The sequence below is a fragment of the Hippocampus zosterae genome, chromosome 11 (assembly GCF_025434085.1).
Source record: "Hippocampus zosterae strain Florida chromosome 11, ASM2543408v3, whole genome shotgun sequence".
NCBI lineage: Eukaryota > Metazoa > Chordata > Actinopteri > Syngnathiformes > Syngnathidae > Hippocampus > Hippocampus zosterae.
The window spans coordinates 10,152,493-10,166,064 of record NC_067461.1 but is presented as its reverse complement, the minus strand read 5'-3'; the positions used below and the strand labels follow the sequence as shown (position 1 = coordinate 10,166,064).

General features: G+C 41.9%; 2 protein-coding genes across 5 annotated transcripts in view; one reads left to right on the top strand and one right to left on the bottom strand.

The window, feature by feature from the left end:
• wdfy4 (WDFY family member 4) overlaps window positions 1-8,970 on the bottom strand; it is a 42,562-nt gene extending 33,592 nt beyond the window's left edge. For 2 of the 4 annotated variants that reach the window (XM_052079489.1, XM_052079492.1), the window contains exons 1-8: window positions 6,072-6,314; window positions 4,987-5,244; window positions 3,833-3,944; window positions 2,983-3,092; window positions 2,630-2,749; window positions 2,355-2,544; window positions 417-606; window positions 78-238 (exon numbers count right to left, since the gene is read on the bottom strand). In XM_052079489.1, the coding sequence (XP_051935449.1) occupies window positions 78-238; window positions 417-606; window positions 2,355-2,544; window positions 2,630-2,749; window positions 2,983-3,092; window positions 3,833-3,944; window positions 4,987-5,244; window positions 6,072-6,092 (1,162 nt within the window). In that variant the 5' untranslated portion in view covers window positions 6,093-6,314. The other 2 variants (XM_052079490.1, XM_052079491.1) reach the window with 2 other exon arrangements.
• si:ch211-223a10.1 (palmitoyltransferase ZDHHC17) lies at window positions 7,832-13,415 on the top strand. Its single transcript, XM_052079511.1, has 10 exons — window positions 7,832-8,189; window positions 8,870-9,005; window positions 9,080-9,190; window positions 9,273-9,405; window positions 9,863-10,041; window positions 10,404-10,477; window positions 10,585-10,747; window positions 10,852-10,934; window positions 11,110-11,300; window positions 11,477-13,415. The coding sequence occupies exons 1-10, from the start codon at window positions 8,069-8,071 to the stop codon at window positions 11,957-11,959; spliced, it is 1,674 nt and encodes a 557-aa protein (XP_051935471.1). The 5' UTR covers window positions 7,832-8,068; the 3' UTR covers window positions 11,960-13,415.
• The last annotated feature ends 157 nt before the right edge of the window (window positions 13,416-13,572 follow it).

Genomic DNA, 13,572 nt, shown 5'->3' with positions numbered 1-13,572 from the left:
AGGAAATGAAATGATGGGCTTTGAGCATGCGAGTTGGAAGACGACAAAGCGGGACGAGCGCTGACGTTGAGTTTTACCTTTGTTGAGGGGCGGCTCAAATTTAAAGCCGGGAGGCTGAGGGTGACTGACACAAAGAGCCACTTTGAGCTCTGTTTTGCCGAGCAGCGTGAACGAGGCAATGAGCGCCAGCAGCTCCTCCACATAGTGGAACTGATCCTCTGGCACGCCTCCTTCACAACTTTTGCGGAATGATCGGCAATAGAAAAAAAATGCGAAAAGAAGAACTATAAGGGCAAATCATAATACAAATGTGTGCGATCGTCTTGTTTTACACCTTGAGAGTTTGTTAGTAATGTGGAATTGATCTCGGCTAAAATAAACCAAACATGGGCTGAAATACATGATCATGATCTCACCGTTTAAGTATGTTTTCAAACGCCTTGTAGCCATTGTGGGAGTCAAACTCGATGAAGAGAGCTGGATTGAGCGGATATGTGTCTCGAATGAAGCTGAACACGGCCACAGCCACCTCAGCTAATAGCGGGCCCGCCACCTCGGAGTTGATTCGTGACAGATTCTGGATGCATATGCGTACGCAGTTCTTCCCTAAAGAAGAAGGAGAAAAGATGTTGTGAATCTCATGTTTAAAATGTTCATTTAAAATTCAAGGTTACTTATACAATACAATACAATACAATACATGCTGATTTATATAGCGCTTTCACAACAGCGGCAGCTGTAACAAAGCGCTTTACAAAACAGTTAACATAAAGTAAAATAATAAACACAACACATAACATAAAACACGGACAGTCGTGCAGTCCTAACCACTTTTCCATCACACGCTTTGTTGTTTGAAGCAGTTTGAGATGAAAGAGGAGAGAATCAAAGTGTCCTTTAACCAGTGGATCAGAGACGTCATGCTCAAAATGTGCACACGTCGGCTACAAGCTAAGTTTCAAAGTCAACAAGAAGCTGTAGCATCCATTGACGAAAAAAGAGATTGGTTCACTTCTCCTGTCCCATGGAAATCCACTTCAATTCCAAGCGGCGACTCACGGTTCCAAATCCGCATCGGCGCTCTTCGCCAACGCTCCTCTCTCCTCACCCTCAACTTCAGCGGCCATCCATCCAGCCGCACCAACGCCGACTGTCCAACAGCGCTGACATAGCCACTGAACAAATCGGGGTTGTGAAAAATGCTGCCCATTACTGGCGCAAAAAACACAAGCGCCCCAGGTCTGTCCAGCACCGACAGTCAATGGCGCCGACATTCCTCCCAATCAAAATCTGTGCTGGTACAGGCGTGCTGCCGAGAAGGCGCAACCACTAAGCACAGATACTGCTCCTTTGACGAATGTCGTGGCCAAAAAGCGCTGAAAACAGTCCATATCAGGTCCACACAATGAAACAACAAACAACATGTGACAAAACAAAAGACAAAAACAGCAAAAAAGAACAAAAAAGCAAGGCTCTTGAAGAGCACTTGCCGAAGGCTGCCTACTCGGGCGCCATCTTGGGGGAAAAAAAAAAAAAAAAAAAATTATCAGCAAAACTACAACATCAAACAATATAGCAGTTCACCTGAGAGATAGCAAATGTCTTCACCGAAATGCCATATTGGATAGAATTCTTGATTTAAATGACACAAATATGAACGAGGAATAAAATTCTGCTCCGTTTTGGAAAGAAAAAAGTGCTACTATAATTCAGTGCCCAATTGATGCCAGATGAGACCTCAAGGGCATGTTTCTTACAATACCGGTAAATCCCGAATCTGAAATGCGGTTATGTGTTTTTGGAGAACTAATCACTTTAACAATAAATTAGTACTTGTATAAATATCGTGGCGGCCCGGTAGTCCAGTGGTTAGCACGTCGGCTTCACAGTGCAGAGGTACCGGGTTCGATTCCAGCTCCGGCCTCCCTGTGTGGAGTTTGCATGTTCTCCCCGGGCCTGCGTGGGTTTTCTCCGGGTGCTCCGGTTTCCTCCCACATTCCAAAAAAAACATGCGTGGCAGGCTGATTGAACACTCTAAATTGTCCCTAGGTGTGAGTGTGAGTGCGCATGGTTGTTTGTTTCTGTGTGCCCTGCGATTGGCTGGCAACCGATTCAGGGTGTCCCCCGCCTACTGCCCGGTGACAGCTGGGATAGGCTCCAGCACCCCCCGCGACCCTAGTGAGGATCAAGCGGTACGGAAGATGAATGAATGAATGAATAAATATCGTGAATAAATATTTTTTTACCATTTAAATAAATGAATCCACTTTTTGTGACGCCTGTCTTAGGATGTACAGTATTTAATAATTTCCAATCCAAATGGAAGCAGACAGTAAGTGACATTTTTGGCTCACCGAGGAGGTTAGGAACAGTGTTGCTTGTGGCTACAGCAGAAACTACTTTAAGGACGCGCGAGGCCTGATGCCTCCACGAGATGCTGGTCTGGTCCCAAAGTGATGTAAGCCCTATGATAAGGCATTGCAGCTCCTGGGTCTCTACCAGCCGCTCCACATTGACTGGCTGCCTACATAGTTGGAGGAGAACCTAAAAAAAAGATGGGTTCGAGGCACATTATGAAGTCACACACGCACACTCATATCAGGAAGGGCGTTTGTGAAGTCATGTTCACCTGCGTTAGCGACTCCTGAAAGCTCTCTTTTATGTTTAAGTCGTCCTTGGGCGGAATGCATACGAGCAAGTACAAACATTTCACAAGAACGGCAGGAAGTCCTGGATTGAGAGATGAAACCTACAAACACAAATGTGATGTTAAGAAATTGAAACTTTTGAAGTAAATAAATGCACTGGTCAAGTTAACTGATAAAATATTGTTATGGATTTGATTTGAGTGAAGACCTGTGATGCTACAATGAAAATCATATATGTACACATAGTGGACATTTTTTCATCTAGTACAGTGAGGAAAACTGTATGAGATGATGAGGGCAAAAGAGGGAACTAAAAAAAAAAAAAAAAACTTACTGAGGTGTCAGCAGTTAATAGCAACAGAGATTTTAGCAGCAGCCATCCTGGACAGCTTGTGAGCTCGTGTTCCGTCTGGAAGAATCGCACAACTTCCTCACGAGCATTCTCTGGGAACACAAACAATTCAATGTGCCACATGAATAGCAGGCAAGCAAATTATTTTAGTGGAAAACATCAAATAAAATTAGAATAACAATAATAATAATAATAATATTGATAACTGGAATGTCCAAAAAACAGCAGCACAGTAGCACCTATTGTTGTGTGAGTGAGATGGATATAACGGCGCATTGTTCAGCGGTCATTCAAAACAGCATTCATTCCAAAAGCTATGGGGACTGTGGGGGGGGCATTTAAACAGAGACAGTGGTCACATTGACAACAGAACAAGAACGTGCAGGATGTGGAAAAAGGTATTTGGCCACATGGTGGGCTGAAAATGGAAGCAACTGTTTGTATAATAGTATCGTATTATTGATAGTGATCTGTAATGATACAGTGAGGACTTGTGATACACCCAATACGACAGTATATGAAACTATAGATTTACATGTGGTTTAATCAGCCCAAATCTTATAAGAATGTTGTTAACATTAGGCCCACTTATATTTTTTTTGCCTAAACTGTACATAATGTAACAATATAGTAAGTATCTGCAATGATGTTCCACTCTGAGGAGCATGGGTGAGATTTAATAGTAAAAGGCCATACAGCTTGCTGGATAAGAACGCCGGCACAGATAAGAAAGCAGAAGTAAAGAGTGAGGTTGAAAGTCCCAAAATCACCACTTAATTATGATGGGCCATGTGTGGGAGGGGGTGGGGGGGGGGGGGTGAGAGGGATTTACCTGCAGGCCTTTCTGCAAGCCTGTTGTGGATGTTCAGGATGAAGGCGTCAGAGGTGAGCACTGCAAGTCCCTTGAAGTCCAACCCCTCAAGCCCTCCATCTTCTTCACATACCTACCATCAAGAGAAGACATCCCATTATAACATTGATGACACGCACTCACACAACAGATAATTATCCATCCATCAATCCATTTTCTGATCCGCTTATCCTCACAAGGCTCGCAGGGAACAGGTAATTATTTATACGAATTAGATGTTTTCACTGCCCTCATTTAACAAGATGCAACCAAACAAAGGTGCTTTGTTCAGAGTTGGTACATTATAAGTAAGCAGCTGGTACTGTGTTCACTTTCACTTCCGTAAGAGGATATCGTATTTCACCAAGGTTGAGGTTATGTAAATCCCTGAATGTTGGTCATGAGGCTTAAATAAGGCACACCCGCATGCAAACTAACACTGAATGATTCTCAGGAAAGGTTCAAACAAGTCCCGTTGCACAGTAAGATTTATTATCGTGGAGGTCGGCCTATATTAATTGAGTTATGGTGACACAGTGGACGAGGGTTAGAACCTCGTCCTCACAGTTCTGAGGTTAGTCAGACTCCAAAGTGTACACGGGTGTGAATCGCTCCCCTGCAATTGGCTTGGATTCATACTGAGAGAACCCCACCACCCGGGTGACCCAACTGTGGATTAATGGATGGCTGGATCGTTTGGTCATGTGGTACTGAGCAGCAAGATACTTTCCTTGGTTGCAAAAAAGCCGAATCATCACACTTTTTTTTTAAACCAACATCATCACATGATGGTTTGAACTCATAATCTTTTCAGTACGTTTTGGTTGACAGCGAATGTTCCACTGTATACGTCTCTACACACTTGAATTCCGTGTGACAATAGAGCAAACGTGTTGTTTAAGGGCTGAGTGATGGGATCGACTAAAGGCCAAACATCTGACTGTCACCTTTGGTTATCTGGATTGATTCAATAATCCTCTCTTGTGACTTTAACCTTTGAAACAATGCTTCTTAACGCCACTAAGACTTGAAACGTTTCTATACACTAATAATTCCTTCATGCACATTGCATATTGACAAGCACTTGGGTGACAGGCGAGGGAAAGAGAATATGTACCGGTAAGTCTGGTTAATACCTGTATGTAGAGAGGCAGGACTCTGACTAGATGCTCTTGCCTCTCTTCCAAAGGGGTCGGGTCACCTTCGTGGTCCAAACTTGAGCATTGGTAAATCTCAAGTTGGTGCAGTTGTTCACGCAGCAAGTCAGAGGGCAGAGGGTCCAGACAGGGGACTACTGCTTTCTTCACATCCAACTCCACAGAGACTGATAACTCCCCTGAAGCACTCAGCTCGCCTGTTTCTTTATTGACCCTCTCCACTTTTATGCCGGCATCCTGTAGGGGGACACAAAGACAACATTCAGAAATTCACAGCCTCTCCCATCATCTCATTTTGAAAAATTCTATTCACTTAATCAAATTCACTTGACAGGCATTATTTCCCAATAAAAAAAAATGTGCAGCAAAAATATCCTCACACAGAAGAGCACTAGCAGTCATGTGTCATCTAAATGGGGCATTCACCCAGATCTGCATAAAATTTGTGACTGGCTGAATTCCATTCACAATAACTGGAAACACAAAACGAGCAAAAATATCGACATTGATTACAAATCCCCAAATACTCTAAAAATGGTGGTCTTACTGAAAATTGAGATAGACATTACTAACAGAGAGGCACTCATCTTTACTTGGTCAACTTTTAGGATGTTCTGAACTCAGTTTGCAAATGTATTTTCAGTATCAATAAATGAACCTTGTGTGCCCCGTGAGTGAGGCCTCGGTTGCCTGTAACAATGAAATTTAATGTTTATTTAAAATACACAGAAATTTGGCAATTGTTGCTGTGAGCTTTCAAATAAATTGAAGGAAGTTCTTGGATTGAGATTTCTGGTAAAGATTGAGAAGCAACTCAAAAGGTTTGATTATACAGCAGCAGCCAGATGAGCGTTTTCTATTAACAGGCATGTGATTTTCAAAGAAGGAAGTGGTGGACTGTACATAAAGACAGCTCACATTCCTCACAAATACGCTGATTATTTCACATCACTCATGTGAGAAGCTTCTGTTTCCGTGTACGCGTGAGTGGAGAATGCATGCACACTTTCTTCTCAGCATTTCATTGAAACATACCCGACAGAATACACAACACAAGTTCTTACCTTTGTTTGTGTGAGAGCCATGTGTGACGTTCCACGCTCTTAACAGGTTTCTGTGAAAGTAGTTTGTGGGAGTTCAGCTGAGTTCCTACTCTGTCCACGTTTCCATGTCAATAGCAAAGGCGAGCAGAAACCTGCTAAAACATGACGATTACTCCACTGTGCTGTGCTGTGTAAACCCTCCTATAAAACCGCCCGCCCTCACTAATCTGCAACAAGTAGAATGAACTCTGAACATGCGGAATAACTCACATCGGCTGGATCAGGTCATGTGCCTCCTGACTACCAAGAGAAGCAGAAGTGAAAAAGTATTGTTGGGCCAATTGGATGAGGCCCTCCTAGCTCGGTAGTCGCTTGAGCTTTTTATAGAACTGCCAGCTCTGGCTGTCATGACATGACATACTAGGACAGCAACCCATGAGTAAGCAAGCGTGGCTTTCAATTAAAAATAATGTGGAAGGGAAATTACTGTGAGAAGTTTGCATGGTCTCCCCATGCTTGCGTGGGTTTTCTCCTGGTACTCCGGCTTCCTCCCAAATTCCGAAAACATACTTCTTAGGTTAGTTGAAGACTCTAAATGGTCCTCAGGTGTGATTGTGAATGGTTGTTTGTCTATTTGTGCCATGCGAGTGGCTGGCAACCAGTCCAGGGTATACATCGCTTCTCGTCCAAAGTCAGTATGGTAAGCCTACAGTTCACCTCTAACCCTTGTGGCGATCAAAAGAAGAGAAAAGAGATGGATAGAATTACAAGAAAAAAAATCTACCATTTATACTTTAGCATAGGCATTAGAATCGGGATGGGCAACCTTTGTGATTTTTATAATGAACAGATGGGATGAATCATTTATAGATGGGGTAAAAATGAAAAATGTTCAGATGTGTATAAAAAATGTACAACAAATAATAAAACTTTGTACATTAATAACGAAGACATCTTCTGGGCCTACGCTTAGTTCTCGGTGCCTCTTATTGTGCAGACCTAAAACCTCAGGCAGTTGCCGGAGGAGCTCAGAAAGGTAAGGTGAGGGGAGGCCATTTCAGGCTTTAAAAACAAATACAGTAATGGGATCTGAAAAAGAACTCTAAAATGTATGTATCGGGAGCCAGTCAAGGGATGCCAGAGTAGGAATTATGTGCTTTTCTGACGACTACCAAAATTAACAAACAGTGTCATCTAGTGGGGAAATACTATTACCGCTACCGCTCTCAGCTGAGAGAAGAGGTACAAACACACAAAGAATGTTTGTAACGTGTACAAGAACTCTTTTAAATCGTTGGTCGTTAAATGTCGTTGGGTATTAATTTGAGATGAGATGACGAGTTAAATTCAAAACATACAATACAAATATTTATCACAGGCACATGTATTAAGGAGATCCAGAGTATATGTTTTTTTTCTAATTTTGAGGAATTAACACAATTAAATTCAATTACAGTAGTTTTCTCTTCGAGCCAACAAAGAGACTAACACCATAGCCCGTGGATGTACAGCAGGAACTCAATAAATAGCCTGTTGTGTGGCTAGCCTGCTTCTTTTTCTTTTAGATGAAGTAAAGGGCGGATTGCTGTGGTATGGAGCATTACCGCCACCTACTGGAGCACAAACCTGGGCCGAAATAATTAAATGACTAAAAACAACATACATATGTATGCATATGCATATATATAATTATATGAGACATATATATTCCTCTATGAACTAACAAAAAAAAGTACGTATGTAAAACATTTAGTTTCGTGTCCCTTTTCTGCGTTTCATTTCCTTCATCTCTAGTCATGTGGGAAGCTTCAACCAATGAGGTGCCTGGGGCGTGGTCCGTCAGAGTCAGGCAACATTCGGTTCAACGGGCGTCTGGTCGTCGCAAATTGTTTTTTTCCCCGTCACTTCATTTTGCATGAAAAATATGAAGTCGCAATTTGTCGAAGATGCTAATTTAATGTAACTTCTTCTTTAAAAATAGAACAAGAAGTCAGATCTGCACATGTGAAGTCACAAGGATGCAGCCGATGCATTCATGTTCCCTGAGTAACGAAGGCATTTTTGACTTTGTACAGACGGGAAACCTTGAGCAGTGCAAAGACATCATTCAAAATGACCGCTCAGTTCTCATACACAAAGGTAAGCACAAAACAAATCAACTTCATTTGGGTTTTGTTTTTGTTTTTTTTACTGTCACTGTCTGGGTGTATTTTTGTGAAAGTTATTTTTGTAATCAGACTTTACCGTGATAAAACGGTCAAATAAACGTGTCCGATCTTTAATTGTCCATGAAAACCATTGAAATTGTCCATTTTGTTTAACATTAATTTTAATAACATGCCTACTCTCTTGCACACCACATGTAGTAATGAAGAACGAGAAATGTCAGAGAAACTGCGCTCACACATCCAATATTCTCTCTCCCTTTGCCCACCATAGGACTCGTTCTGTCACCCTACAATTTCTAAGCCCAAGTCCTTACAGAAGAGCTCTTGTTGGTATTCCTGAATTCATTAATGTGCCATCACACCCCACTGTCCTCTGAGATAATGTGAATCTCGACAAGGGGTGTCCGATCTTTTTCCACATATATTTGTAAAGCCACATACAAATGAAAGGATGGGGCGCTACTTTGATATTATTCTCCTTTAGTTTATTAAGTACATTAAAACCAATGTAATACACACTACCTGTCAAACGTTTAGGCATGGGTTTTCATTCAAAATATGTAAAGAAATTAAATATCCATCCATAAAGCATCAGTATGATAATAACTTATATACAACTATCAAATCTATGTGCTTTTTACCTTCATCCAGGCTGGGGTGGTTTCACTCCACTGCACTACGCTGCCCTTCATGGTAACTGTTCCCTGGTTGACCTTTTCCTCCGCAACGGTGCAGACCCCAACCTGACCTGCAATGCAGGACAGTCAGCTTTTCATTTTGCGTGCAGGTACTCCAGGTCTCAGATCTTTAGTTATTTTCTTTTGAAAAACTGGTGATCTTATCATGGATGATTCCTGACAGGCAAGGAAACGTTGACATCATTCATAAAATGATCAAGCATGGAGCTGACCTGCGTGTCTTGGATCATCAAGGAAAATCCTCTCTTCATCATGCCGTGACAGGCGGCAGCATGTGGGTGAAGTAAAAAACAAAAGTCAAAATGGTCACATTTTAATAGTTCCGCCATGCATTGACCATGATTTACCTTTCCCAGTGTTGCAGTGCACTATTTGTGGGAGACAGAAATGTTCCGTTTCACAGACACAGACATGCACCGGGTGTCCCCACTTCACATGGCGGCATCTACGGGCAACACAGATATGGTCCAATACCTCCTCAGAGACCAGGTAATACATACAGAGACCGTAATGAGTAATCATTAGAGACAGTATTAGTCTTGCATACAAAACACGTTCTTCTGCATCCAGTGGTTTAATTAGCCATACTAAAATTATCTATACATTCACAATCCCAAACTCTTACGTACAATATTTACATACATACAACATCAGATCATAAAACGTTTGTTAAAAGTTTGAAAGAAGAAAAAAAACAAAAAACGGTCCTGAAAGTACTCATCCAGAGAAATTTGGGGTAATGGTTTGTACGTGTCCTTCACAGTGGCGAGATCATGGGTGTTAATCTCATAGGACAGGCATGTTTGGACAACGTATGTCTTGAGTGTATTGTTTTACCGTGACATTTGTTGAACACCCAAGAGATGTACTCTTGTCTCACATTTATTTTTGTTGGGCTCCAAATTGTACTTCTTGGGCCATTTCCTTTGTTGATCCTGTGTTTCAGCGTTGTGCAGTGGAAGTTGTTGACCAAAAGGGGGCGACGTCACTGCACGTCGCAGCCGAGCGAGGATGTGTGGAGGTGTGCTGGACTCTGCTGCAAAAGGCTGGGTGCGGGATCCTTCATGAGAAAAACCTCAGCGGCCTCACACCACTGGACCTCAGCAAACAGGGGAAAACATTTAGGTGAATATGAAGTAAAATCTCAGTGTTAAAAATGGATGGATTGATGAATGAACCGGAAGTACACTTATATAAAAACGTGCACTAACAAACGAGGCGCAACCTCTTCCCCGACATGCAAAGCTTGTGTCTCAGATTCATCATTTTAACACAGTTCCTTGACACCAATTACTTTTTTTCTATTTAGCTAGGGCTTTTGTACCATCTTGTGGGATCCCAGGGTGTCATAGAAATAGCACAAAAAATTGCTAATTGTTGTGTGGGTTTTCTTTCTGATTAAAATAGAATTGAGTTTTGTGAATAGCAAACCACGAATAGGCACGGGTTCAATGCATACATTTACATACTGTTCTTTTATTTTGCAGGCATCAACAACTCACCAAACTACTGAGCCGGTACATGAATGTGCCAATACACCACAAGCCCAAAGAATCTATTGGTGGGTAATCTGTTGTGGTTGAATCAGGTTTTGCACAATGTACACAATTATAAAGACATGTGCATACTTTGATTTGGGTGTCTTTTGTTTACGTCCCTGAATGTCAGTTTTGTACTACTGGACACTGTTTTTTCCAAGCCTGAGTGGCGCCACTATTCTTGTGGTCGCATCCATGTTGGGAACTCATGGTGGTCTCCTTTGTGGCTTACTTTTCCCTTGGCTGGCCAGAAGCATCTTCACTCAATACCACCGCATGGCCACATATCAAAGGTTTGACAAACGTTGTGGCATGTTTCAAGTATGTGAGATGTTTCCGACACATTTTATGGCATTGTTGGATGTCTTTGTTCAGAAAGCAGCTATCTTCCTTCCAGGTTGCCCAACCCCATTTATCTGGGAAGCCTCATAGCCGCCTTGCTCCATTCCCTGTTTTGCTTTTATGGGAAAATAACACCCAATATCCTTCCACAGAAATTTTGCATATTTTGGATAAACTGGTTGTACTTGAGAAAGATATGCTGAATTGTCCGACCACCGGGATGTTTGGCTTTCGTTTTGTACAATTATTTGCTAGTTATGCAACATAGCTTGTTGAGTACATACCTAAAATCTTATCCTTAACCAAATGAAATGTGTGCACCTGAGCGGCGCCCTGGTCCAGGTGTCGACGGTCCACTTCTGCATTGTCCTCAGTTTGTTCTGTAAGGTTCTGACTCAGGACCCCGGGACACTGGACAGAGCAGATGCAGATCCTCGCTTCTCCTGCATCGCTGACCTAGCAGAGAAGAATCAAAGCGCTAGTAGGTTCTGCCCCTACTGTGAGGTAAGACGCGATATTGGACACGGGTCACAGTGACATGAATCTCTTGATCAATAAACAGCTTGGTCTCTTTTTTTTTTTTTTTAATAGAAGGGATGGGAAAAAAATGCTGCGTCTTCATAAAACATCGATTATTCTGCGCGATTAGGTTTCTCACCTGGGTCTTTTTTCACCCACAGTTGTTCCAGCCCGACTACACGAAGCACTGCAAGCTCTGTGATGTGTGCGTTCAAGACTACGACCACCATTGCCTTTTCCTAAACCGGTGCATCGGACAGGCGAACCACCGCCTCTTCCTCTTCTTCATCCTCTCCTTGGTGATATGGCACTTGTTGTTTGTTGCCACGGCAACAAGTTACCTGTACAACAAGATGTCTGCCAGGAACTTGTCATCGTGGCTCACGTTCCTGGGGGGTGAGTTCTGGGTCACAGCGATGGTGGTTATGAACGCCCTATCACTCTTGTGGGAGGTGTGGCTGCTGACAGAACAGTTTCACGCCATCGCCATAGCAACAACTACTTATTTCAGACACTGTGGCGATGTCAGGCGGCACAGGTCACTTGGACACCGCTGTGCGGCCGTGCTGATGTTTTTGCTTGAGGGACGGAGACGGCTGGGCTGCAGATCGACAAAAGATGACAGAGTCATGATTGACATTTAAAACTGCCACAGCTTGTATGTTTTTACTGATCGCCTGAATCGAGTGAATATTCCATTCGGCTCCAATCAGTCTGTAGGCAAATGTGAATTGTGATCATTTTTATGACAGTCGGAATGGTGCAATTTCTATTTTTTTTTTCTTCCATATCTGACCTGCGTCAGTTTCATATGTGGGCCGAGATTTTTTGCAGGGCAACCTCAGTCTGAATGGACAGGTCACATGTATCTGACCTATGCGTCATCAAAAGCTAAACAGGTTGTACGTGTGGGCAGGGGGATATTGATGAATATCTCAATAAATTAACAATGCTGCTTATTCGCCCTCACGAGAAATGAGGCCACCGGTGGCCATCTTACGTTGCCACTTGCTAAGCTCCAAAAATTGAATACATTGATTTCTCTGTGGCGTCTCTGCAGTGAAAACATCAAAGGGTGCGGTCAGGGAGAAGCGCTACATGCATATTTTATCGATAATAATGAAACTTTAAATTTTTTCTTAGATGGTGTATCGCCAAGATTCATCTGTATCACAATGTCAGAACTATCAACAATGAAATGAAAACAATTCACCATTCTTCATACTGAGATAGTATACTCTACCTAGTCAATGCAAACGGTTACGTTTGTTCTTTTAGAGGCTCTTACTCTATGCAGGAATCCAGGCGTAAAGGACGAATTGATAACAGCATTTTCAGTGAAATAATACCGGGTTGTCAGTAATGGTGTCAACGTAAGATGGCTGCTCTCTGGCTTCAACCATGAAGGGCCAATTATCTATTAACTCCCTTTTGCTCGTTTTCAATCAGCTTGAGCAATTATGTGTCTCAGGAGTTTTGAAAATATCCACAAAAATCTGTGTTAAGCATTCAGTAATTTTCAAATATGAAAATATGAACAATCCGTAACAGTTGGCAGCTCTTATATGTGTTTGTAAATGCAGATGATAAATGCAAATCACAGCAGATCTATGATTAGCTATTTGTAATGATATAAAATAATTGCACACATTTTCATTTCCACTCTGGCCTCCTTTCAGCTGTCTGTGCTTGAGCTTCTTTTTACATACTTTATCCTGTGTTTGGACTAGTGGTGGCGCATAGAACTTATTATTATCAATATTTTTTTTATTTGACTTGCCCTTTGAGTAGATTACATTGCAGTTTAGGAGAATTATTTCAAACAGTGCATGTTGGAATCTATGCATGTGGTACCTTTGAGTCAAATCAGGTAATAAGATCAATTCTGCAACCAGGGTACCAAATGAGAACCACTACGATGAATAATGCAGATAAATTCATTCGGCTTCCATTAATATTTCGTAATTTATTGATGAATGGGTCTTGCTATGAGGTTGTGTGTGAGGTAAATATGCTATCCAACCTGTTTCAGCTCAAATTAAAACACTTTGAAGATTTTAGGAAACAATCATTCTGTAAATGTAGTGGGAGACAAGAAAAGGGTTAAAAGTTCACCCTGAGATAAGTGCCCCAACTATAATATCAAATTCAAGCGCGCTCTCACATTGGGAAAAAAACAAAACAAAACATTTTTAATTACTAAAAGCACACATGCAAACATTGTGACTCAATAGTTTGCACAAATTCATTCAAATCT